Source organism: Pseudopipra pipra, chromosome 6 (genome assembly GCF_036250125.1).
Source record: "Pseudopipra pipra isolate bDixPip1 chromosome 6, bDixPip1.hap1, whole genome shotgun sequence".
NCBI lineage: Eukaryota > Metazoa > Chordata > Aves > Passeriformes > Pipridae > Pseudopipra > Pseudopipra pipra.
Genome location: NC_087554.1, coordinates 50525035 through 50551175, shown reverse-complemented (window position 1 = coordinate 50551175; position 26141 = coordinate 50525035). Strand labels below are relative to the sequence as shown.

The 26141-nt window shown below is 41.1% G+C and overlaps 1 protein-coding gene across 4 annotated transcripts in view; it reads left to right on the top strand.

Annotated features, from left to right (window-relative positions):
• Window positions 1–26141, top strand: part of SYNE3 (spectrin repeat containing nuclear envelope family member 3) — a 67157-nt gene that overhangs the window by 11853 nt on the left and 29163 nt on the right. For all 4 annotated transcript variants that reach the window (XM_064659075.1, XM_064659074.1, XM_064659073.1 and 1 more), the window contains exons 2-10: window positions 10101–10258; window positions 13270–13442; window positions 13872–14181; window positions 19277–19438; window positions 20184–20528; window positions 21678–21814; window positions 23761–23908; window positions 24665–24847; window positions 25103–25246. In XM_064659075.1, the coding sequence (XP_064515145.1) occupies window positions 10115–10258; window positions 13270–13442; window positions 13872–14181; window positions 19277–19438; window positions 20184–20528; window positions 21678–21814; window positions 23761–23908; window positions 24665–24847; window positions 25103–25246 (1746 nt within the window). In that variant the 5' untranslated portion in view covers window positions 10101–10114. The remainder of the gene's footprint in view (window positions 1–10100; window positions 10259–13269; window positions 13443–13871; window positions 14182–19276; window positions 19439–20183; window positions 20529–21677; window positions 21815–23760; window positions 23909–24664; window positions 24848–25102; window positions 25247–26141) is intronic.

The window sequence follows — 26141 nt, the reverse complement described above, 5'->3', positions numbered from 1 at the left end:
GAAGTTTGTGAAATAGTGTGGGTTTAATGCCCCTTATGTGACTGTTGAAATGTGATCTGGAGCTATGCAATAGGTAAAAAAGGGGATTAAAGAAATTCAATATTATTTTTTTTAAGTAGGAAATATAGTTTGCACAAGCAAGGACTGTTGCTTGTGTTGTGCTCATTGAGCTCAAATAAGGTCATCGGAGGCTCTGCTGTGTGGCGGTTCAGCAATGGTCCTCATCAGAGTTGGATGCATTTTCCTCCAGGAAGATGATTACCAGCTTCTCCTGTTTTCTGAATCAACCTTTAGCAAGCACCTGCTGAGCCCTGTTCTATAAATTCAAAACGGAAATAACGGAGAAAAATTCCAGTGATGCGAAATGCCTGTAAAATATAACAAGTGTTTGTGTTATCTTTAAAAGATGGCTTTGGCGACTTCTGAGGAAATACCGCTACTTCTTTTAGACCAAAGTTATGTTTGTGCCATCATGTATATTACTCCTTGTAGAAGAATTATATATTGCTTGGTTTAAACAAATCTGTATCTTTACACCTTTTCCTTCTTTCAAGTATTTGAGAATAGGTAGTGCTATTACGCATCTGTCAGGACATGTTTGTCAAATACCTTACTGTTTGGGTACAAATCCTCAGCTGGTACAAATGCCTGTTGCTCTAAATGTATCTCTGTGTTAGCTCGCTGGCAGTTCCAGGGATATGTCCCATAATATTCAGGGTGGAATTTCCAAACTTGCTGATAAGTAGTAAGCCCTGAGGCCCCATTGGAGTCTGAATAGAGCTGAGCTGCCTGATCTTTTCAGATGTTCACAAAAAGAAAGAGAGCTTTGGTTTCTTGTAGTACTCCATTTCTAAAAGGCAGTTGCTAGTGGATGATGTAAGAGTGAGAGAAAAAGCATTGGCTTTACTCGTGCTGCTCAGCACGGTAATTATCTGTGATCACAGGTTTAAATACCTCTCAGGTTCCCCTCACTGGAGGGGGACTGCTGACAAACACGGCTGTCTGCTGGGTCTGCCTGCTGTTTTACTCTTTGCTTTAGTTTTGATGGATCTCAGTAGGAGGAGGTTCAAATCCCCTTTAGGTTTATAAACTACAGGACTTCAGTCCACAGTCAGGCTAAAATGATTACTAAAAAGGCAGTGCTGCTTCATCTCGGTTCTTCACGTCTGTTGTGAAGCCCTGGGCCATCGCAGTGCTGCAGTTGTGGCAGCGCTGGCCTATTCACAGAACCAAAAGAGTGCCTGTGGTCCTGGCTGTTAGGAGGGGTCTGTGTGACTGAAACCACAGATGTGATCCTGCCCTTTAACCCACAGTGCCTGGCGAGCACTCACTGTGGGAGGGTGACGAAGACATGGAAACTGCAATAGTTCAGGCAAAAATGAGTCACGAGAAAGCAGCCTGTTTTATTCAATTCCAGAAATGTTCTCAACCGCTCGAAGTTAATTTATAAGCACGATTTTGCAGTGGTCTACTTTGTTTCTGAGCTTGGGGATGAGGTTGCTGGCAGTTCCAGTACTGTATTTTGTTTATGACACAGACTGGCCTTGTTTGCCCGTGGGTTTGTCTGAACACAAACCAGTGCTGTTTTGCAATATAAAGCCTGGCATTATCAGATTAATGCAAATATTACTTTTAATTATGTGAGTGCTGCTGTTTAGGTATAGCTTTACTTATCCTGCTGTATGTTTTTGACAGCGTTTCAAGTGTTTCTCTCTTGCAGTGGTCATTTTTCTCTTTCATTATATAAACAGATCTTTCTGTTCCATGCAAATTAAAATCTGCTAATTTTTCCATAACCATATGCTTTGATCCCGTGAAAATAACTCTTATTTTAATCAACAGCTTTAGTATCTAAAATTAGTATTGTCCTACTTGCTAACTACTGTGGTTTTGAATTCCATAAGTCTCATTTTCACCATATAAATATCTCATTAGCATCATCCGAGTGATAATGTTTTGAAAGATATATCTAAGAAATTTTATGTTTTGAAGAGTTAGTCCTTCAGCTGTTTTAAATGGGACAAAAGACATTGTGCCCTTAGAGCATAATTGTAAAGTACTTGCAAGTGACTTTGTTTCTAAGAAATATTTCTAGTAAATACTTGACTTAAAGGTTTATTAGTTTGAAAGATGTGTGCTTAGTCCTCCCAGGCTGCACGCAATTGCTCACTCAGAGGCAGTCATTTGACTGATGGTCAAATAAGATTTTAACACTGATTTTGTAAGGGGAAAAAATTGCATGTGTAAAAACTCCCTAGATCCAAATGTGGAAACTGTCATGTAGAAGAGGAAAGGATGTGGAAGAGGATGGAATGCCAGCTTGTAGACAGCTTGACATCCTGTACCCCTGAGTGCCCACCCACACTACTACTGTAGGCCTTTTCAGGACATGAGATTTCTGCAGAAGGCAAATTGTCCCACCTCTGGTATGGATCCTTGCCTGAAAGTGCCTGTCTTTCGCACTGATTCCCTAGGGAATTGCAGGGCTACTATTCCAAGGTGTCCCATTGACAGCCTGAGGTTCAGTGCAGTGAATTTCCTCTCCTGGTGTAAGATCCAGCATGTTTGCAGAGCCCATGCTGAGGCCACATGCTCTAGCTGGGCTTAGGGATCTCTTTCTGGGTATCTCTGGCTTCAAGAGGTGGGCGGAGGACACGGGTGGTGGAACCACCCCAGCTTGCAGAGAGCACTGGAAATGCAGATGCAGGCTCTGACAGCCCTTTCTTCCATCCACCATTCTGTGTCCCTAAGTACACATCTATGCCTTGCTTTCTTTGCCAAACCCCTTCCGACTTGTCCTCTGTGATCTCTTTGGGATAGAGGTATTAAGCTTTATTTAACCTCTGTTCACTGAGGGGTGTTGTGAAGGCACACTCTGTATGTGGCTTAACACACTGGAGTCCTGATTTTGACAATTGCCCTTGGGAGCTACCGTGTGACAAACTGCACAAAAACAAGGAGAGCTGCTGCCAGCTAGCCAGGGAACAGTTTCCCAATGGGGTTATGATGCCGAACCGAAACTGAGCAACACAGGTGGGGTACTAAGAATTGCCAGGAAGAATTACTTGGGAATAGTCTGCAGAGCAAAACTAATTTGCAAAATATATTTGGCAAATAGTTATAAATAACCAGATCTTTGAGAAAATGATGTTGTCTGTACACAATAATATGACCAGCAAAAGAGAAATGATTTATCAGATGTATTATTCATTTTGAACTGTTCACTGATCTCTAGCCAAGAGCCAGATACACAGAGGTTTATTAGTCAGTATATCAGCGCTGTGACTGGCACCCAGTACTGAAGGATCATACACTCTGTGGAAGACAAGCAGGAGATAATTAAATACATAAATTCCAGTCTCCAGAGACCGTGAAACTAATGTTGTTGGCTTGTGGGTTTTTTTCATTGGCTGACTGATGGTAAAACTCATAGGGAGCTGAGCAAAGCTGAAACCTAGCCTAGGTGTGAACTTGTCCCCAGCTGCTCAAGATGTAGATTGCTGGTAGACCCACTGATACCTTTCAGGGGTAATTTCCCAATCAGATTCCCTGGATCTAAAGAATCTCTGAAGTGGTAGAGCAGAAGTGTTTAACCTGTGACTTCCCAGACTAAAGAGTCTGTGAATGGTAACTAGGAAAATGAAGTCTCTTGTCATTAAGTTTAAAGTCACTAAACAGATATCTGCATCTCAGCAGACACACTTGAAGGGGTATAGATTAGAAAAGGTTGACAATCATTCTCTGGAGTGTTTATTAACTGAATCTTTGACTTTGTTCTTGTCCTTTCAAGTATTTCCTTACTGTTTAAAGGCAAGAAACAAAGTGCCTTTGAACCCAAGTTTTATCTATAAAGGGGATAAGATAGTCTTACTTCCCAGGGGTCTGAGTGAATAAATGCTCTAAAGATTGTTTAGTACTTCAATAATGTGGGGATAGAAAATCAAAATCTAAACCAGACAGCTATCTAATATAGATACTCTGTCTCCTTGGTGATAAAAAAAATTCTAGACAAGTGCTAAAACCTGCATTTTACTTATCTAATGGAATCATGGTAGACCAACCTGTCTCCTAGCGTGACCTGGAAATGCGCAAGTGTGTATGGAGTGGGGAGAGATTTGTAATTAAGAGTCTTCATGTATTCTTTTTTACTTCTAAGTGATTTGAAGACTGAAAAAAAAATAAAAATGCTGTGGTCAAATCTAATTATTGTTGCTCCCTAAAATGGAAGATAGCCTCAGGACCCAACTCTGCCTTACTTGTACATGGTGATTCCATGCAGGTAGAAAACTATTTTAAAATTTCAGTCCCTTTTTTAAGGAAATGGCTTTTTAGACCTGGGGATCATGTAGTTTCCACAGCAGTCAGGAAACAAAAAAAAATCCCATTTGTACCAGCTCTCACCAAAGTCTGAAATTAATCTTTAAAAAAAATGGCTGAAAAAAAATCAGGCATTTTTTGAGAGTTAGCCTGCACAGCATGTCTCTGCTTTTCAGGTTTTGGTAACAAAAAGAAAACTGTCAGGTGTGTTCATGTTGTGGCAGAATGTCTTGCATTAGCCATAGGCTTCCTATGGATTGTTTTGTGAGGAAGTGGTTATGATATACATGAGTGCTGTACGTACTCAGGATGTTGGCATTCCTTGGTTGAAGGGGATGCTTGTAACTAAGATATGGATGTGTTTATTCCAAAAACCCCTATTCATACTCTGGCTCATTAATTAGGACAAACAGTTGTTGACTATCATAAGCATTCACTGCCAATAGCACTGGAGAGGGCTGTGTTGGAAGATGGCCAAGGTGATAGGATTAATGTTTTGAGTCTCTGAAAGATTATGCTGGAAAAAAACTATACCTTTTATTTGAAACCTTGAGGGCTTCTGCACCTACTCAGGCGGTTTAACACAGCTCTGCATGGGTGCAGCTACCCTGGAGGCTTTAAGTAAGGCTGGTGAAGCATTAGCTAGATTCAAAATTCAAAGTAGCTCCTCCTGGAGTAGACCAAGAATATTTGGAAAGACAAGGGTCAGTGCTCTGTGCCTCTGTGGTCTGTGACAATGACTGACTCTCTGCTCCAGTCTGAAGCAGACAGGTCAGGGCCCCTTCGCTCTGTGTCTTCTAAGAGCTCCCTTTACAGTATCTAGGGAAGCTGAAAAATTACCAAATTATCCCAGATACAATTCCCAGAGCCAGAATTCCTTGCAAACTCATGCATTTGTCTAAAATTCGATACACTTCAGTGTTTTTTAAATCCTTTTTTTTTTTCACATCCAATCCCAGAACCAAATCAAAAGAGTTATGAAAAGTTTGAATTATTTCAATAATTGGAAAATAGTGTCCCTAATGATGAGTGGTTTGAATTTTCCTGGAGCATTTTTGTACTTTTATTTTTGTAAGAACTGGGTTCTGGAAACTAGTCAAGTATAGGAATCCAAGACATATTGAAACCATTTAAAAGCCTGTGTTCTCTAAATGTAGGGTTTAAAGAGTTTGTAAAATGGGAGTGATTGTAAGAAACGTTTAAGAGATTTAAATTTGAAAAAAATAAAACAAAGCAAAACAGCATGACCTGATAGAAAGAAAATAGTATGTTAGGAAATGTTACAAAATAATAAGATAATCCTATGAAAAAGACACTGCACTTGAAAAAGAACTTTAAAAGCTCCCAGTCATGTATTATAATTATTAAATGAGTAAACCTTGCAATATGCCAGCAGTTATTAGATGCACTAGCAAGACTGCTGCAGTGGCTGTACTTAGGGAAGAACTCAGAGAAATTTGGCCCTGTGAGTGCTGTGTGGGTCATGTGAAGGATGACCTCTGCCTGCCTCTGTGTTAGGGTCTGCCATGGAAACCCAGGCATGTCCACATCTCTCAGTGGTGCTGCTCCCATGTAGTGGGTCAAGAACTATAATGCAGAGCAGTCAGCCAAATAATTTACGTGCTCTTTTAGCAGATGGCTCCAAGACCACAGCTGAAACAAGGCTGCCTCCATATCTCTTCAGCCTAGTCCAGCACAAACGGGGCACATTTTAAAAGCAAACCCTAGCTTGTTGTTGCTTTGAATCTCATTCCTTCCTGTTAGAGTATTCAGCCTGTGGGGAAGCTGAGGGTAGAATGCATGTGCCTCCCATGTGCACATGCACATGCCCCTTCTCCTCCAGGATTTTGGGAAAAGGTGGAAGACTGCAATTCTCTGACTTCCCTCTTTGCTAAATGGTTTTGTGCCTGGACAAGAGAGAAGATAAATGTGTGTTGTCCCAGGTTTCATCTTACCCTCCTCCAAAGGTACAGATATCCCATGGGTGTAACCAAGCCACAGACAAAACAGTACAAGCCCTGGTTTTACCGTGGGTGTGCAGTCGGTTTGGCAGAGCAACTGGGCCAGGGCTGAGGCATCATCCCTCCATGGCACTGAAACACATATGCCTACCCAGACATTGCCAAGTGGTGTTTTAGGGGCCACAGAGGGTGATTCAGAAAAGGTAGGAAGACTAGTATTGTGGGAGAGATTCAGCTAAAGGCTTCTGGAGCTAATCCGTGTCTTATATTCTCCTCTTCCTGAAATGTGCTTTTTATAGCCTCTGGACATGCTGCAGGAGCTGTCCTTGGTCAGTTTTCTTCAGCACCCTGAAATATTCTTCTTTGTTACTTCTGCCAAATAACTGTGTGACTGCATTTGGAGAAATAAAACTCAGTTTTGCTCAGCATCTCATTATCTATGTCAGAATTTCTTATGCATAGTTATTAACCTCATTTAGTAACATATGTATAGAGATACTAAGTGTTTTCTGCGCTGTAAATGTGCCTTCCACAGTATGAATTAATACACTGATTCAAGTGGCATTAAAATGAAAAGCTTTTTTGAACAGCCACATGCATTTGACAATAAAACAATTTTGTCCAAATTACTCAGAGGATCACACCAGTGATTGAGGGGAGGCTTTCCCTGGCACACTGAGTCCCAGAGACTGAGCCCGGGACAGGGGGCCCTAATGGTCTGCTGCTGTTGCAGGTTGCTGTGTTAATACTGACTCTGCATAGCTGAACAGCTCAGGTCTCTTCCAGGACCTCCTATGTCTTCTTTGTCCTTTTTGTGCTGATCAGAGTCCAGAAGTATTGCTCAGTCAATGATGCAACAGGAATGGGGTGAATACTGTTGATTCATTAACTTCTACTGACTAATCATTTATCTCAGCTTTAGAAGCATTTGCAAAGAAATTACAGATATTGCCATATTTCACACTCAACAGCTGTTCTTCTTCCCAGGCAGACAGTAAGTCAGAAAACATAATTTTACCTTGCAGGTATCAAGCATGCCGTTAGTGCCTGGGAAGTGTTCCAGAACAAAAGATTGACGCTGGAGCTGATAGTGTCTGGCTGCCCTGTGTGGAGGGAGGACAGTAGGTCTCAAGGGGCTGCCCAAATTCGTGTGAGGTATAGCAGGTCATAGCTACCATGAAATCTGGCTGGGCATTGAGTTGTACTACATGCTAAATTTAATCATCTTTATGGTAATAGATGTAGGAATTACTTGGTCAAAATCAGTCTATGTTATGCAGGCAGTTGGAGTAACAAAGTGTTTCTCTTCCTTTGCAAGCTGGTGATCTTAACATTGAAATAATATTTTTAGTGGCTTCCTGTGGAACTCCTTATGTGGATTGACTGTGTGTGGGATAGAGATCTTTGTGACTGTGGGTTTTGGACAGAAATTCCTTACACTCAAAGGAGAGTAGCGTGAGGGCAGAGTGTGAATGTGGTTTTCTTCCTGTTAGATGATGGTAGGTTTTCCACTGCTTCTTAACCCTCTGCTTTTTCTTAAGAAATAGGACCAGGACAAACATAACATTCTGTATTGGCTACTCCATGACTGGAGTCCTGAAGCAAATTTGAAATATATGTTGCTGGGAATAGAAACCTCTCCTGGGAAATGAATGCCACTCCTCATCAGTGTCTATCCAGCAAGTGTACTGTGACTTTTTGTTTCACAAGAGCATAACTGGAATCACCACAGCTTATGCTTGCGCATTCAGAAACTGTTTGCCTAGAAAATGTATGTATGTAACAAGGAAAGTTTTAGGGGACAGTCCCTCTACAACTGCCAGATATAATGTGAAAAGTTAATGTGAAAAGGAGTTGATCCATCAGCTACAACGAAATGTGTGCTCTCTTCTGAGAGTTGGATTATTGCAATTCAGAAATGTCAGTTCTGGACCAGTCATAGTTGGAGAAGGACACAACTATCTAGCAATCCACTGAGAATAACATTACTCCATTAGCTGGCTTCATCCTTTGGACTCTTGTGATGTAAGTCAATGATTTTAGCTGTAATTATATATCCTGTCTTGGTTTTTATATTTGAGAGAGGGAGTAAATGCCCCATACCACACCACCCTCACTAAAGCCAGTACATCCTGTTCTATTTATTAAATCTTTTCAAGGTGAGGTCACACTTTTTAAAATTGCCCTCAAGTTCTGAGAGTTACAGCCTTAGATTCTGCTCTGTCCTCCCACTTAGGGAGGAATTCCCTCTTCCATGCAAATGCAGCTCCGCTGGTCTGTGCATGGAGGTCTGACCCCATCCTCTGTTCCAATTGCCCCTATGGGTAGTGCAGTAGCTGTAGGTGCAGTTCTTTCACTCTCTTCTGGAACCTGTTGGGTATAAAGCCTGCTGAAGGCTGGGAAGCAACAATTCAGACTTGTGAATACTGACATCTTGTTTCCTCTGGTCTGATGTGGAAGAAAATGCACTGGGTGCTGCAGGGGAGGACATCTAACATTGCATGAGTACTTTTACCTCATGAAAAGGAATATCAGCAGGATGGTGGGAAACTTTCTGCTTGTGAGCAGAAGGATGGCTCTCCCTTATAAAGACTAAGCTTCTGAGACCTATAGGGGTTACAAAATGCCACTGGTCCAGCTTCACCAAGAGCTGTGCACTGAGTCTCTCACTGAACACTTTCTTCCACATGAATCATTTCATGGAAACTGAGGGGCTGCTGTGGAACTGAATTCTGTGCAATGACCTTGGGTTCAGTAATTAAGTCTCAAAATTTGTGCTGCAAAAATCTTTCAGTGACAAATAACAAAGGGGAAGAATATTTTATTTTACACTGACTGCTTGTCTGGCAGTAGTTGTAGGATGTGATCCAAACCCATTGAATGTCAGTGACTATCTTTCTGTTCACTTCAGCGGAGCTGACCTACAGGCTGCTTTGTTTTGGTTCATCCTTATTAGTCAAGTTTAGTCTGGGAGTGCTTAGGGGTGAGCCTAGGATGGCTCTGCTCTATTATTCAGGCACAAAGGAGGCCGTCTGGGCTTGTGCTCTAAACAGAGATGTCAACAGAGCAACCAACCATCATGCCTTCTCACTGAGAGAGGGAGGGGAAAATTAAAAGCTTGCAGCCTTGGTATGGAGTAAAAGAGATGGCAAAAGAAGACATCCACCAGCGTTGATATTCCCATGCGATGGCTTGTGAATGGTTTGTCTTCGCAATTGCTTGGCAATTGCTGGCCAGTTCTCATTGTCTGTGTACCCCAGACTCACTGCATGTGCATTCAGGTAACCTCTGCATGGTCTCAGGAGGAGAAGTTAACTGAAGGCCTAAGTACCTGATTCTGATCTCAACAGCCTTAAAGGGTTTATACACCTCTCGATTAAGCATGTGCTGAAGTGCTTTATTAGTCTGGTGTCAGGTGCTCAGTACCTGAGCCAGGAAAGGCAGAGGGAGAATTTTATACTGACTAGGCTCTGTGAAGAAACAGAAAGTGTTTGTGATTGGTGTAGCCAGTCTGGATTATACCACAAACACTAAATTAATCTCATTTGAAAGCTTTGAATTAAATCTGTTTACTGTGATGGAGCCTCCCACAGTTCCCCACCTTCTTTTTGTTTCCTGGTATATTTTCATTTGGGAAAGCTGCAGTGTGAATGTGTTCTCTGTGCTCAACTGAACAGCAATACTGCTGCATTTTTTGGTATTATTGCTAAAAAGGAAAGCCACAACATCATTAGCTTTTCTCCCTTGCTCCTTTAGATTGCCTTGCGTTCCTGTTTAGGTCTTAACCAAAACCTACTTACCTCCCTGTTCTTATCCTTTCAGCTTCTTCAAATGCGATGACTCAGCAGCTACAGGATGAATTTGACAGTAGCGTGGAGAATGCAGAAGCTTGGATGAAGGCCATCCAAGAGAGACTGAGGATCAATGACAACACCAAAGGACCTCGATCTGCCCTAGAAGCCAGACTGAGAGAAACTGAGGTAAGGGGAGAGTGATGTAGCCATTCAGAGGTGGCAATCACAGCTGCCATTGTTAGACCAGTTATTACTGTGAGCTCTGGAGCTGTACATTAAGAAATTGTCAGCTGCCCCTCCTTTTTGGAGCATTGGTCCTGTGTGGATGGGTTCACATCAGTATTCTTTCTAATTTTTTCCATCTGCAAAATGTTTACAGACGTAGAAAAAGAGGATTGCAATTTGATATCACAGGCTTCCAAGATTAGCAGTAGGTTTGGCAGGTTAAAATGTTTACAGTGAGCATGCTCAAACCTGCAACAGTTTTGTTGCTGCTCGCAATTACCATAGTAATTTGCAGAAGACCAGCATATCATATAAGAGAATCAGAGCACGTTGGTGTTCCGTCTCCTCCAGGACTCTGGCACTGAGAGGGAAATATTGTAGTGTCCTGGTAATGGCTGTTCTAGAGTAATCCCTTTGTTCTTTTCCATAAACCCTGATAATAAGATGGTTTACTGGTCCCCTTTGTCTTCTCTCTAATGAAAAGGTAAATGTTTTCATTTTTTCCTGGTTGTACTTAATCTCTTGTATAACTCTTCTCGCAGAGATCCTGTTGCAGATTGTGCCTGCTCTCTTACTGTGATTTCACATTCATTAACTTCAGTTTCATTAGATGTTATCTAGGTCTTGTAATCCCAGAGAAGGAAACACTCCTATTTGTCCCATCTCTACCATTCAAGATTAAAGGGAGTGGTGATATTTCTGTGATTAACACAAACTATTTTTATACCTTTATTACCTTTAATTCCAACTAGTCTGTTCTTTAAATGGCAAAATCTTTCCCATTGTTATTTACCCAAAAGCCTTTTTTTGTGTGTGTCTACTTATATTTGGCCTGCCTCTTCTAAAGTTTAACAATTCAAAAGAAATTGCAGGCATACATGGAGGACAAGATACTTTACATGATGGTACAGTGACGTCTTCAGCCTTTTTACTTAACTGTGGTTTACTGGAGGATGGATCTTGCCTCTGGCATAATATGGAGACTGTTCATGGAGAGGTAGATGGTAACTAGACTTGCATGTCAGTCATGAATATCTGAAGCATTTCCTCTTGGTCTATAGTTTTATTTTTCTGCCCTTAGGTTGTTTTTACCCTTTCCTTTTGTCTGGGAATCTATAATGTGTAGTCTCAAAAAACAGGCAAGAAACACAGGAACTTGAGTAGAAGAGTGGTAGTTTGGAAAAGGGGGTGCATTCATGGCAGAGATAAGAAGTAAGGTTTAGGGATTTGTGGTGATTTGATATGGCCAGGACCAAAGCCCATTGACTTCTGTGGGCTTTAGAGGAGCTCTATAACATGCAAAAAGTCATGTTAGGAGATTTTTTCAATTCAGACTTGGGAAATTCATCATTCTAAAGATTAACAAGTGTCTATTCTCTCTTCCTGTGTTTACTTTAATCACCTCCTGCTCCCTTGTTCTGCCCCCTTCCTGAGCTTGGCTTCCCTCTCCAGCTCGTGTGTCCTCGTGATGTGCTTGCTGCTTCACTATTGGCTGTTTTCAAATCCAGTGATCAATTTTCAATTCCTTTTTTGCATCTGGCTTGTCAGTTTTTTTCATACTTCCTTCCTGTGGTTTTTTTTCTGTTAATTTGTTAATGAAAATGCCAGCCAATGATAGCAATCATGTAAAAAACGGATTTGAAAAAGAAAAATTACTGTACAGCCACTGCTTTCTCTCTGGCTGTTTGCTTTCTGTTGCTTGAAAAATGTCAGGCTCAGAAAACAGCTTTACTCTTAAATTTTTCCTGCTGGATGATGGCTATGGCTTGTATTTTCTTTCTTTGCCGTACCCTTTGCCATGCTTTCCTGGATTCTATTAATCACATTTTTCATGGTAGATAATTTGTCCAAACACCTGTTTGTATGTCACATGCAGGTGTACTGTGTACATGCCAAAAGAACAGTCTTTTCCCAGAATGTGAGACTGGAAATCTGAAGGTCTTTTATTTGGTCTCACCTTTGCAATATCTGACATGATTTTTTTTTTTAACAAATCCCATAAGTCTAATTTTTCCAGAAGTAATTGCTGATTTTGAACCTCTCGGTGTTTTTATTATAGAAGCCTTTTTCTTCAAATGCAAAAGCCTGCAGTTTGCCAGGAGTTTATGGAAGAACAGCAAGAAAAGCTAATCTGATGGTATCAGAAGTTTGGATAAAGTGATGTTGAAAGCTGACATCCAAATTGGAGCATAATTGATCTGTTATATTGTACAGAACTTGTTCTATTTTTTCCATTTCTGGATAAAGGAAGACAGTTAACTTAAAATTAGATGACTCAACTTTCAGTTCCTGGCATTTCTATTTGTACAAGATGCACATTTTCACCAATCTGTAACTTAGCAATTAAGGGTCAAAGCAAAACTTGGTAGCAGGCACAAAATTCCACTAGTTAATTTCTCCTGGCTCGTTTTCTAAGCCAACTTTTATTTGCACTAGGAAGCCTTTTTAATATGCCTTATGATTTCTTATAGTAGACCTTAAAATTGAGACGTTGCAGTGTACCCTGTGGAGATTGGCTCTACGTGCTTTGGCAGGTGGGGGAGAACAGCTGGCATGTGGCAACATAGTGCTATAATTTATAACAGCAGTGGAAACACAGCCACAGGCATTTCATAGAAGATTATCTGTTTTTTCTAGCTAACTTAAATGTTTTTCAACTGCTGTGTGGCTTTAAATTCAGTTCTTTAGAATGTTTAAGAATAAACAAGTCTAAAGAAAAGTTCATATTTTTCTTTCAGGAGAAGCTTTGCAGCAGGGAGTGAGGTGAGAAGGATTAATTGTCAGTGTTGTATAGAAACATTTCCATCCCACCATAGTGTTGGGTTAACGATTGGACTTAATGATCTTAAGAGTCTTTTCCAACCTAAATGATTTAATGAATTCATGATTCCTGGGTAAAATCAAAGTTTACATTTCACCAATTATACTTGCTTTCTTTTCATGCTTTCAGTTATCATTTGTTTTTCTCATAGAAAATACGTGCCCTGGAGCCAGAAGGCAGCTTGAAAATGGACTTGATTCTTGTAAAGGCAGATGCTGCTCTTCGCAGCATCAGTGAGGATAAGAAGCACGAGGTACTATCTAAACTGAAAGACATTAAAGCCTTGTGGGAAGAGACAGCCATATACATTACTCATTGTCACAGGTAAGACAAACATACTCTTTGGTGTGCTGAGGCAGTTGTCTCATCCCATGCTTTCTTAAAACACTTCCTGCCTCTCTCTGCTACCTGGATTGTAGATAGAAATTCCTGCTAATAATCTCAGTCCCATGAACATTTTGGGGACTGTGTAGGGAGAGAGGGTCAGTGGGACCTCAGGCCTCTGCCTTCACAGACTGGCCCAGCCACCAAATTGTCTGGCGTGATGAGTTTGGTCAGGCACAGGGACCTTGCACAAAATATTTCCTCCCCAAAGGAGGGAAGGCTTGAGAAGTGAATCTGGACCCTGTGAAATCAGAGCAGATTAAAATTGCTGAGAACCTTATCTGTTGCTTTGAAGGCCTTTTGAGCTTGTTGGTCTCTACTGCTCCCATCTTCATTTCAACTAACGCATCTCTCCTGCTTTCCCAACAGCCGTATTGAGTGGGTCTGGCTGCACTGGAGCGAGTACCTGAAAGCCCAAGATGAGTTTTACACCTGGATTCACAACATGAGGGTGACCTTGGAGCCTGACATTGAGTTGCAGCTTGGCTTGAAGGAGAAGCAGTGGCAGCTGAGCCATGCTCAGGTTCTGCTGAATGATGTCGTAAATCAGTCAGTCCTGCTGGAAAGGCTGCTGGAGGAAGCTGCTTCCTTGTTCAGCAGGATAGGTGACCCCAGTGTTGATGAGGATGCTCAGAAGAAAATGAGAGTGGAATATGAAGGAATCAGGCAAGAAGCTCAGGTACACTTACAAGGAGTGGGAGGTGTTCAAATCGCACCAGTATTCATACGTTTCACCATACAGTATTGTTTGCTATCTGCTCCTTCAGTCATGGTGCTTGGTAGGACTGCAAAAGGAAACAAAGCTGAGGACCCCTGTTCCTTCAGTCAGTGGACTGTTGCAACAGTTGTCAAGTTTCAAGATGAGCTGTTAATTGGGATGCTCTTACACAGTGCCATATAGTATGTTGATGAAAAGTAACTGCAAGCCGCTTGCTGTGTCCTAGTGAATATTGCTTTAGGCCATCTCTATATAAAGTTTGAATTGTTCCTAGTCTTTCAGCACATTAGTGATTCTTGTATAACCAGATGCAAAGTACCCATTCCTAGAGCCAGGGAATATTACAACCATGCACCCTTGTTGGAGGAAGTAACATTAGCCCAGATCCAGAGCTGCACTCCCTGCCTGCAGAACTGGGAAATGTGGAGGTAGGAGTCAGCTGTGGCCCAACACTTTGCTCAGCTCACCATTTCCAGTATCTGAAGGATTTTCATGCACACATATACTAGTTCTTGCCTGATGCTAATCTTCCAGTTTCAACAGTCATTAGATAGGCTAGTGTAAGACATCCTACTTCATTTTTCAGTACCAGTGATTTCCTTTGACCCTATTCCTGAGTGAAGATTTCAGAAAAAGCTCATGCTTTTCACTTTTAAAAGTCAGTTAAAGACAGGACTAGACCTCGTAGTGTGGCTGAGGGGCAGACACCTGTGGGTGGGTAGAGGAATTCAGTTTCTTACTAACAAATCAATAGAAAGGCTCAAAGGTATATTTTAAATATATGTATAGACACATCTATCCCAAACAAAGAAATTAAAACCTGGTTTTTGTCTCAGAGTGGCTTCCAGGAGTTTCATAGTCTAGAGTTACCTGTTGCAAATACAAATAATTTTCATTACATTGGTTCTGCTATCTGCCTCTGTTATAATTCTGCCTTCTATTTATTCCTACACCTACACCTGAGTCTAGAACTGGAGCCTGACAGCGATGTATGCTTTCCCTCCCTGGGTGCTGTCATACAAAGTTAACTTCAGATCACACTGGCAGAACAACATTGGGATGCTCATGCCATTTCCCTGCTTGCTCTATGGATACTTTTAATGAAAAATATCCCAAACCTCTAAACAACAAAAAAATTCTGAGCTGGCACCTTTTTTGAGCATGAAATTCAGTTATTTTTTAGCCATAAATATACAACTACTGCTAATGTCTCTCCAAAATTGAGAGTATATTTTGAAGTTCTGTAACTGCAGCTTCCACAGAGAAGCCACCAACAGATTCGAGCCTCTACACTGATTGTTTATTTTTGAAGGTGGATCTTGATTACAAGGCAACTGGTTTTACAAATAAGAAGATTTGTGGAAATTTAGGTGTTGTCAATCTAGATTGCCATTTAAAATTCTCATCACTCCCTCCTAACCAAGATTTGTCTTTGGTTTTGAAGCGGGAGACAGTCATTAGTTATTTTAATAAGGCTGTTCTTTCAATCCAGTAATTTGAATACTCAAAGCCAGAATTTGACCTGTCTGAGACTGGTTTTACGTAGTGTGATTTCTCTAACTGACTTGGATACATGCTGGTGTAAATGAGATCAGGAAGTGGCTCATAGTAGTTAGACAAAATACATCTTTATGTTTCCAGTCGACTGAGACACCAGAAAAAGCCTTTCTTTGGCATTGGTTATAAATAGCACATTTCATAGACGGATGGAGTGAGAGAATCCAGTTAAGAAATCCCTCTTTCAGGAGATATGGAACAAAAAAAGGGAGTGGGAGGCCTTGGATTTTGCAACCAAAGTAAATGCAGAGTTCATCATCTAATGCCAAGGCTACAGGCACCTTGGGAATCATGTTGGAAAGTATAACACTAGTTAGAGAAACCCTGACATCTCTTCCAACAGGCGGGAAGAGTGAATGAAAGAGACAGACGCAGAGTTGTAAGGTGATTGCTCCCGCCCTTCACATGATGAGAGGCGAGGCTAAATGTGCCTTGCAGATGCCAGCTGAATGCCTGAGCTGCCTCCCAGAGGAGACTCTCTGGTGTTTGTAGATTACACTTGTGTTTGAAGAGCATTTTTAGATCCTGTGCAGTTGTCCAGCTCTATCAGAAGGCAGGCTGTTGGTCAGTGTTTCTTAAATGGTTTGCCTGTGATATTGCTTCTCTGGTATGAGCAAATGGTGGTTTTCTGTTTGGTTTTTTTTTTATTTTATTTTCTTAGTGCTAACATGTGTTCTTAACATTCCCAAATTTTAAAAGCACATAATTTTCTTTTAATTGCATCGGAGGAATATTTTTAGATGTGGAAGCCGTTTCCTATGTGCTTTCCCTTGCCCAGTAATTTACTATATGCAGAGGTAGGTGATTGTGTGTTTTAGCATAAATAGTGTCTGAAGATGGTAAGAAAAGTTGATATACAGTATGTTGATATTTAGACAAATATATAAAATATTTCTGAGCACAGCAAATTAATTTCAATCCATGTTGTCTCTGTTAACTGAAACCTAGATAATTATAATGGGTTTGCTTAGGCACCCTAGAACTAAGACTAAAAGCACCAGGAAGGGCTACAGGAGCTTTCTGTACTCTACTTGAAAATCCACAGCGGGTTTAAAGCAGGAACTTCCTTATGTGGTCTAGATTGCCTTCTGGAGGAGACTCACTTGCTTTTGCTGACTGTAAGGGGATCTTAGGGGAGAGGGTTTCCTATGCCTTTATCCACCTTCCTTGAGTACCCAGGGCTGGGCATATCCTGCTCAGACACATTTCTTTCTCTGCAGCCCATGGCAAACCCATTCTTTTCCTGTCAGTGCTCTCACTCTTTCCAGGGCCATGTCCTTCATAATGTCTCCTCACATTAACCAAATGCATGTGGACATTGAGTTTCACACTGTCCTGCTCCCTGAACAATTAGCCTAACCAGGAGCAAGTGATACCATATTTTCCATCATTGGAAAGTTTTCCTGCCTAACCTCTTGGGGGGCCAACTCACCCAGCTCTTTGTAAGCCTTTTGTCTGAAAACTTGCACAGTCTGTTCAGATCCATGGTGTCTACTCCTTGACCTGATAGACCAGCAGCACACCCAAATTGTCCACTCCTTTGTTTTGGCTGAAGAACCTTGGCCAAGGGTGGGTCATTTTTACTTCCTTTTAACCCCCCTATATATTAGCATAAGATTTTTGAGCTTAATGTCTCCACTTTGATATTCTGATTTACACCCTTTGGAGCTTCTCTCAGTGCAACAAATTAGCCTAATTGCCTGGAATCAATAGTCTTGCCCTGACTTGGTTCACATGGGTGTGTGGTCCATTTATGCCGCTACAAGGTTGCCTTCTTCAAGTCCCTAACTTGAGGTCCAGGAGTGAATTGTTTAACCTCTGCAGATGTGAGAATCAAGGCAAGGGGATTCAATAATTGAGATATTCTGCTGGATACATCTTGGCCACAGAAAACTGCAGCCATAATTCTGCCTTTTGTTCTCATCCAAACACATGTATGGGTGGTGCAACATTTCATCCTCCATGGGAAGCAGTTGTCCCTTAGCTATCACTCTTTTGTCCCACAGTGAGTCAACTAACTTTAGGAGAGTCACTCATCATTTGCACAAGTCACCAGAGACTGCAGTGGCAGTGTAGAAAACACACCGGTGTTGTGCCATATGGAGAGTGGTGGCTTTGTACTTAACCTGGGCTTAACCACGGGCTTAACCTGTCCCAAAGGTGAACAGCAAAGTCCCAGAGTGACCACAACCCCCAGCACATGGGAGATCCTATAGTGACTGATTCTTATGCCATTCTCCTGTTGGCCTGGCTGGAGAATAGACTGACAGAGTGGTGATGGCTCACTGCCACCTCAGGCAGGTTGACAGGTGTGAGGACATGTCCAGAGCATCACAGAGACAAGGAAAATGCAGAGGGGACTTAGTAGCTCTGCCTACAATTGCAGCTGTCACCCTACTCCTCTCTGTGGAGGGCAACTGTGAGGAAGCTCTGCTCAGAGGCAAGTGATGTGTCCTGTATTACACAAAATGAAACTCGTCCCATTGTCTGTGGTAGCAAAGCCTTTCAAGGGTGCTGCAGGCACTAATGGATTATGCAAGGAAAGAGGTTTTTTTTCCTAATGTACCCACAGTGTAGCTCAGCTGCTCTCTATGCCAACTGGTAAAGGGCAAGAAAAAAATCAGTCTGATTTTCCAGAAAATAATACTTAAGTGGGATATTATACTAATGAAGTAGCAGAGCAGGATTCCTTGTGATTTGTGTCAAAATCAAAAAGGCTTAAACTTCAGCTAGCAAACAAGTCTAGTCTGAGCAAACATGACTCTGTCTTGTTGTGAGGAGTGCCAGACTGGATCAGCAGGGAGCAACTTATGACGTGTAGGCCCCTGTAAATTCAGGGATTGTCGGTTATAGGGTGCCCACACAGCAACTTGGAAAATGAAGCCTGCTTTCCATAGGCTTGAATTTACTTCCAGCGTCTTTGATACCACCACAGAGTAGTTTGTGACCTGCTAAGTGAGTAAGTGTGAACGTGCCTGGACTACACAATTGAAGATGATGGTCATTTTCTGTGCAGCCTGTTCAAATAATGAACACTTTAAAACAATTTGCATGCCCCTAATGCAATCTCTCTTATTTTCTTTTTGAGAGATAAGGAAAGTCAATCTGTTGTGTGCTCATCTCTATTTTTAACCAGCAAGGGGAATATAACTGCTTGTGTCTTAAAGTAAAAACCAGAAATAAACTTCCGTCTCCTTTCTTTTCTAATGAGAGTATAAGATGTTGTGGGTAGGAGAGGCCAAAAATTCACCTGAGAGGACCTTGCAGTGTGTCTTCTCAGAGACTAGACATTGAGAGCCTGCAGCACAACACAAATAGGGACAAGCCTTTATGTATTTTTGTAGTCTGTTTCTCAAGAGGAACTTTGAATTCCTGTGGAGGCCAAGTGTCATGGGGGCTCAGGGAAAGGGACTCTTGTTTATAAGTTCTGGGTTACAATGTAAAGGAAAAAGAGCCAGATAAGCACTGTCCTCACCACTTCTGATGTCTCTTGTTACAGAACAGAGTGAAACTGCTTGAAACGATAACCAAGGAACATGAACAGTACAGCGCCAATGTCAACCAGTTTCAATCGTGGCTGAATGGTGTGACAGAAAGATTAAACTGCTGCATTGGAGAAGCAACCAAGTCTTCAGCAGAGGACAAGTTAAAGGCACTGAAGGTCCTTGAACAATATAACTAAAAAGGAGTTAGGACTGTGTGTTTTTCATGCCTGTATGTGTTGCTCAAACCACACAAGGGTGTACTTGAGAAAAGAATTTGCAAACTAGATAAAATGATGATTTTAACATAGGCTAGGGCAGAAGAGTTGTATCAGGTCCTAAAACTCGTAGTACGTATGGTTCTCCCAACTGTAGCATGAGTCACAAACTGGTCTGGTTTGTTTTTCTTAAAGCCTGATCTCCTACGGTTATGTGATTCTTTGAAAATATTGTCCTTTAAACTTGTTTAAATAAATGGTATTTGTTAAACATGACCCAAATAGACCCTAAAGGTTCGCAGATTTTGAGAGTTTAGAGCTGGTGATGAAAATACCAGTTTTGAGAACAATATCCATTTTTTTGGTGCCACTACTTCAACTATTTAGCTTTAAAATCTCTGAGATCTAACTATTAATATTTCTCTAGTATCTGCAGCTTCTGTTTTCTTTGTCAGAGACCTCAGGTGACAAGCATTTATGAAAACCAAGCCAATATTTTCAGAATCATGGCAGTTAGTATTACTCAGAAATCAGTCAAATTATCAATCTTGGCTTCTGGTCACTTGAAAAAAGATATATTTTTAAATAAGAAGTGAAGAACAAAATGCATATAACCAGGAGAGGTAGTCTTTTTTTCTTACTGCTTTCAGCTTTTCTCCCAACTTCCCATTCCTGCAGATAATCTTTATTTAACTTATTTTTGCAGGAAATTGCAAAAGACATTAGGAGTGGTGGAAAGAAATGGAAGCACCTTGAAAATCAGTGTGCAGAGGTGATTGAGAATACTTCTCCACTCGGAGCTGTGAGATTAAAGGATGAACTTGAAAAGCTAAGAAAAGCCTTGGAGAAGTTGAAACTGCTAAGTAGTGAGGAGGAGGAGAGATTGCTCAAGATCCAACAGTCAGAAAGTGCCTATAAGTACCAAGCCAGACAATTAGAAGCAGACATCCAGGAGCTGAGAAAAGATATACAGAGACTAGAAAATGACCTGAACCCTGGGGAAGGGGAAAAGACTGAAGATGACCTTGTAACTCTGTGGAGAAAATGCAATGTAAGTTGTTACCTTTCGTACGGAGGATCAAGTGCAGCCACAGACTGAACATTTATAGTAACATCCAACAGGTGCCTGTCCCATTGGTTAAAAGTGATAAGGAAGGAGTATGAATGTGCATGAAACAGACTGAGGAAAATGTGACTAGCAACAGTGGAATCAACTGTCCCAACCTTCATCTCACACTGCACAGAGGGAGCAGGGTGGGAGGATGTGTTGGAGTTTGTGTCTAGAGTTCAAAGGGACCATATGCAAAAAGAGTACAATACAGAGCAAACAACACAATTTGCTCCACTTAAAAAGAAGGAAATTAATGCCTCACCGTATATATAAATACATACAAGCATACACAGACATAAACACATTTCTGAGGTATTTGGTAAGACCATTTTTACATTATATCCTTCATCTGTATAAGATGAGTATCTGTATTCCTTTACTGGCAGACACATCATCATGACTAAGAAGTCCCAAGATTGAAACAATCCAGTATTTACACCAAAATCAATGTCGCAAAAAATGAGTGCAAAAAAATTCATCACACATAAAGTAGATAAGAATCTTTACCACTCATTTCCTCTCAAGGGCTGGTTTTGCATTTATTATCTGTTCTCAAAATGTCTTTCACTGCTGTTTGTATGTCTAGAACTCAGCAGGACTAGCTGGGAAAAGTATATGCAAAAAGGATCCACAAAATTTAGACTGGTTCAATCCAGCTACGTTTGCATGAGTTTTAGTTGTTTTGTTTCCCTGAGTCACCCTAGAATTAATGTTCTGCATATGTGAGCCTTTGAGAAGGATCTGTTCATGCAAACAGACACTGCTAAGACTGCTCCAAAAATGCATGTCATGTTATATACTACAATCAGCAAACTGAAACTGGGTCTGCCTGTGATTCACTCTGTTTAAACAGTGAACCCTGGAGATCAAATGCAGAGGCTGGACAGTGTGAGGAGAGGAGAGAGCCTGCTGGAACAAAACTGTTCCTGATAATGTTTTCTGTCTTAGCAAAGTCCACCCATTCCTTACAACTAGGAAAAAAACCACTGAAAGGGGACTTGTGCATACCCCGAGAGACAGCCTTACTTCTTCACTTAATGTGTCAGACACTACTTAACGTGTAATTTGTTCATTATTTTTATGACTAAGGCTACGAGAGCAGCTCTGGCTGCAGAAGAGTCAAAGGTTGAGAGGCTGAAGGCTCAGCTTAAGGAACTGCTACGGTTTTCCCAAGATGTGCAGCCACACGCTGAGAGCGTTGTCTCTGCGATACAGCAGTATCAAAGGTACTGGGAAGTCTGATTATGGTTGGGGGGTGGGGGGAGTCTTCTCTCAGATATTGAAGGGATTGACAGGGGCCTAAGAAAAAAGTGATATGCCATCCAGTTGTACATGATGGGTAGAAATGAAAAGCTTTTGCTAATTACATCCGCCTCTATGTTTCAGTAAAGCTATAATTTCAGCCATTTGCTGGGAGCTGTAGGCTGCTGGTCATTTTCAAGCAGTGATCTTGCATCATTGAAGTTGTGTATGGTTTGAAGGAAATTAGATTGTTGGCAGCTAATTTGATCTTATTAGCATTTTATAATAATATTTTGTGTATTTTGCTTGTCTTTCATGACAGCAACTAGAAAATCAGGACAGGATCTGTGGTAGTAAACGGTTCAGAAGAATTATGGCCCTCCCTTGTTGAGTTTGTTGTGGTGACTCATCAGCCTTAGGAATTATTTGGCAGAGTTTATTCTCCTTCTCCTGGCAGCTTATGTGCACGTTCCTGTTTTCAACTTGCCTTGGGTTGGAAACTCTGAAAGTTTAGCCTCTCCCCAGACTTCAGTGTTTCCGTTTCCAGGCTGCCTGGAATCAGGAAGTAAAGAAGCTGCAGCAAATTTGCAAACTAGAAGAAAGGATCTTTTTTTTTAAGGGGAAAAAAAAAGGTTAGTTCTTTTCCTGTATCCAAGCTTATTTCCCTCTGTCCAGTGCGCAGTATGCTGTCCTGCTGAAAGGGTTATATGTCATTATGGGAAACTATTTCAGTTTAAAAACTAGCAAAGAGGAGCAGAGAAGGCAGGGAACTTGTCTCTTCGTAGAAAATGGCAGCTGCTCTTTTGCCAGCTTCTCTCCAAAGCTTCTTTGGGAAGTCTGGCAGCTTCACACTGAGCCTGGCAGGGGCAGCAGAGCAAATGGCAGAGGACGTGTAAAGTCGGGACTTTCTATTTGCGGAGCTTTTGGCCTCTGCAGTCTTGCCTTTGTTTAGCTCTGTCATGTCCCAGTGACACAGGTAAGATTGTTGCTTCTGTTTTTATAGAAAGGTAGTATTGATCCTGATTGACACTGCTCTCACCTGCCTGTCTTGTGAATTCGCAGGATACTGTTCCCATATGAATATAGATTTTGGGCTGTGTTTTGCCACATCAGACAGGATTCTGCAGACTGGGAGGTCAGGAAAGCTGAGAAAAACAGGAGGCAGCTGCATGGGGTGTGTCACTGCTGGGCCTTGTTACTCAGCTCTGTTTTGGATAAGCCTTTATAAGAGAAGCCTGGATATTTATTGAATGCTTGCTGATTTTAATTTTTTTTTCAATATATATACACACTTAATATAGCTGTGCATGTATGTGGGTACATATTCATAAATACAAAGCTTTAATCAGAGTCACCTATATGTATTAATAGGTGGATAGTTCAAGTGGTTCTGCAAAATTTAAAATAATGTTTCTGAAATAAAAATGTATTTTCCACATTTTTGTGGGTAACATAGGGTGATCAAAGACTTCTTAATATAATTTTTTTAAAGGAACAAAGACTCTATAGTATGTAAAACAATACAGGCAACTGCAGTTACATTCTAGACACTCTTAGCTTGTTCCTTTGTCAGTAACTTAGACTGCTCTGATAATATGATTTGTTACATCACCCTGGTGATAGCAGCCAAGAAAGGTCATAAACATGGGTAGACTGCTGGCTACCAGAAAGGCAAAGTAATTCCTGATACACAGTTGCACAAGAGACAAATGTGTCTTACAGCATCTAAATAAAGTTTTGTCAGATGTCTTTGACTGACAGAGCAGCTGTTGGTGTGCAACACTAGGCTCAGATAGTAAAAAAGACTGAGGCTTTTGTGTTGGGTATGGTTTACACATGAGTATTGTGTTAATTCATGCCTTGGTGAATAGGATGTTTGGACTTGGATTTCTTCATAATCCTTCCCTTGGTTGTCACTTTATCCTTGCAGTGTAAAAGGCAAGACTTCTAAAATGAGCACTGATACAGAGACCCAACTGAGAAGACTATTCCAAAATCCCCTGCAAAATTTTGAACAGTGGAAGCCATCGGTCCAGATGCTCCTGGAGACTCCAGAGCCAGCATTGGCTCACATTGAGGTAGCAAACCTGTTACTAAGTTCAGAAAGGATACTGGGTTTGTGTTTGACCAAGCCTGCATAGAGCTGCCAGTCAGCCGCAGCTGGAAGGGTCTTTCCAGTATGGCAGGAAAACCCACAGTACAGATGGAGGTCTTTACTTCTGGCTGTAACACCTTGTCTTACTTTCTGCCCTCCATTTGTTTATCTGGAGTTGTCAGCTGAGTAGGCTGCATTAAATTTTTAGCTATCTTTGACAATGATGATAATATTGTTTAGCATTAGGCCAGATCTCCCCAGGTGGGAAGTCTGTAGACTTTGTTAAGAATTGTGTAGTGATATAGTCATGGGATTATAATGCATGATTTCTGCATGTGCCCAGCAAGGTGTGTTTGTTATTTTGTCATCCCTGTGATCTTCAGACTAAATGTGTCTGTGAACAGGGATGGAATTTATCCTCAGGATGAGCATTCAAGCTGTCCTTTCTGTTGATTGTTTAGGCCTCTCCTCTGCACAGACAACTCTTTCCATAGTACAGCTTTCCTCTATTTCTGTTCACAAAATGGATGCAGCCCTGGTGCCTCTAACATTATCAGGAAGACTTTTCCTTTAACTGGGCACTGTCCAGGTACCTTCTGTTACCCCTTGTTGGCCCAGCATGCTGTTTTTACTTGACTTTGTCATACTGCTTTGGTTGTGTGACTTGTGTGAGAATAATATGATTATATGGTTTTTATTTTTTTGGTAAGATTTCACTGGAAGGATTTTTCTCTTTTAGGCTGCTCTAGCTGAAAGCTCCCAGTTCAAAGAGAAGTTCATGACATTACAGCTGAAGAAGGATTTGCTAAACAATGTCCTCGGTGAGGAAAAAGCAGAGTCTTTCCTTCAAGAAGTAGCTGAAGCTTCAAAGGAGAGAGAAATTCTACACAAAAGTCTGCTGCAAAGCAAGAGCAAACTCCAGGTGAACTACAAAACCCATATACTGTCTTTGCCTGTGACAATGGTCAATTCTTTACTAAGTCAGTTTTACAGATATAAATTTAGTACTAACCAGCCCAATCCTTTTTTCTAGGTTGATCAAATATTCAAATAAATTTGTGGTCCGTTGCGTAGTGTAGCTTGGTGTTTGTTCTGAACATGAGGTGGACATTGACAAAAGATAATGCCAAGGGATGTATGTTAAATGCTGGATCTTTTTTCTTCTTTCTCCATCTAGAATTTGATATTGCAACACAAGAACTTTGATGCTGGTTTTGCACCCTTGCAGAAGAAATTATCTGCCATCAAAGCCAAATTAGATCTAGAGAAGGAACCACGACCTGACCTCTTGGGTAAAAAGACACAGCTCCAGAGACTCCAGGTACATTATTACGGTATTGCTCCTCTGTGTGATCCTCAACTAATTGTGGTCTTGTTTGTTTATATTGTCATATTTTATTAGCATTAGGAATTCAGTACCTGTCGCTTCAATTGATTGTGTGTTAGATAATTTCATTTGGTCCAGTTTATATCATGGAGTAAATGAAATTAAAACAAGGTAGATGAAGCACTGGCAAACTGAACTTGAGGGAAGGAATAAGCAGCTGGAAGCTGTTAGTAGCACACCTTCTTGGGCTAGTTGTATTGCTAAAGAAAATGTATTCTGATACTTCCCCCTGGGAGTGAAATTGCACAAGATAGCCTGAACCAATCTAACTTCCTCCAAAGGAGTTCCCATTGTTCCACCTCCTTTTGCATCGACCCCCTTTCCACTCTTTACCGTGTTACAGCTTTCACAGATGCTTGATTTACTCCATGGGCTGATTCATCCAGCCAAGATAAGAAAAAAAACATCAAAAAAATAAAATAAAATAAAAAAAAGAATCAAAATTTTCCTTTTGGTTAGTGTTTTGAACTGATTCAGGGTCCAAGATGCAGAGCCTGTTCAAGGCATGCAGTGGTATTACATGCCTGGGAGAGAACAGAGAAGAGCAGGAGTGAAAGAGAGAGGGGATGGGATGTGACTGCCATGGTGAGTTGTGGTGATCCAGCAATACTGTGCTGCTTTGTCCTTGGTGAACACAGGGGTGTTATCACCATGGCTCTTTGTAGTACTTAGCTGGTATCCTTAGCTATGTATCCTTTGGCAGCTTCTCAGCAACTTACCTTCTTTGTTATCTGCTAGTAACATGTAAGGGCATCCAACCGTTTTTTTTCAGAAACATTTACTCCTAGACATCAAAACAACTAATTTTCTTAGTGATTTCTTAGTGCTT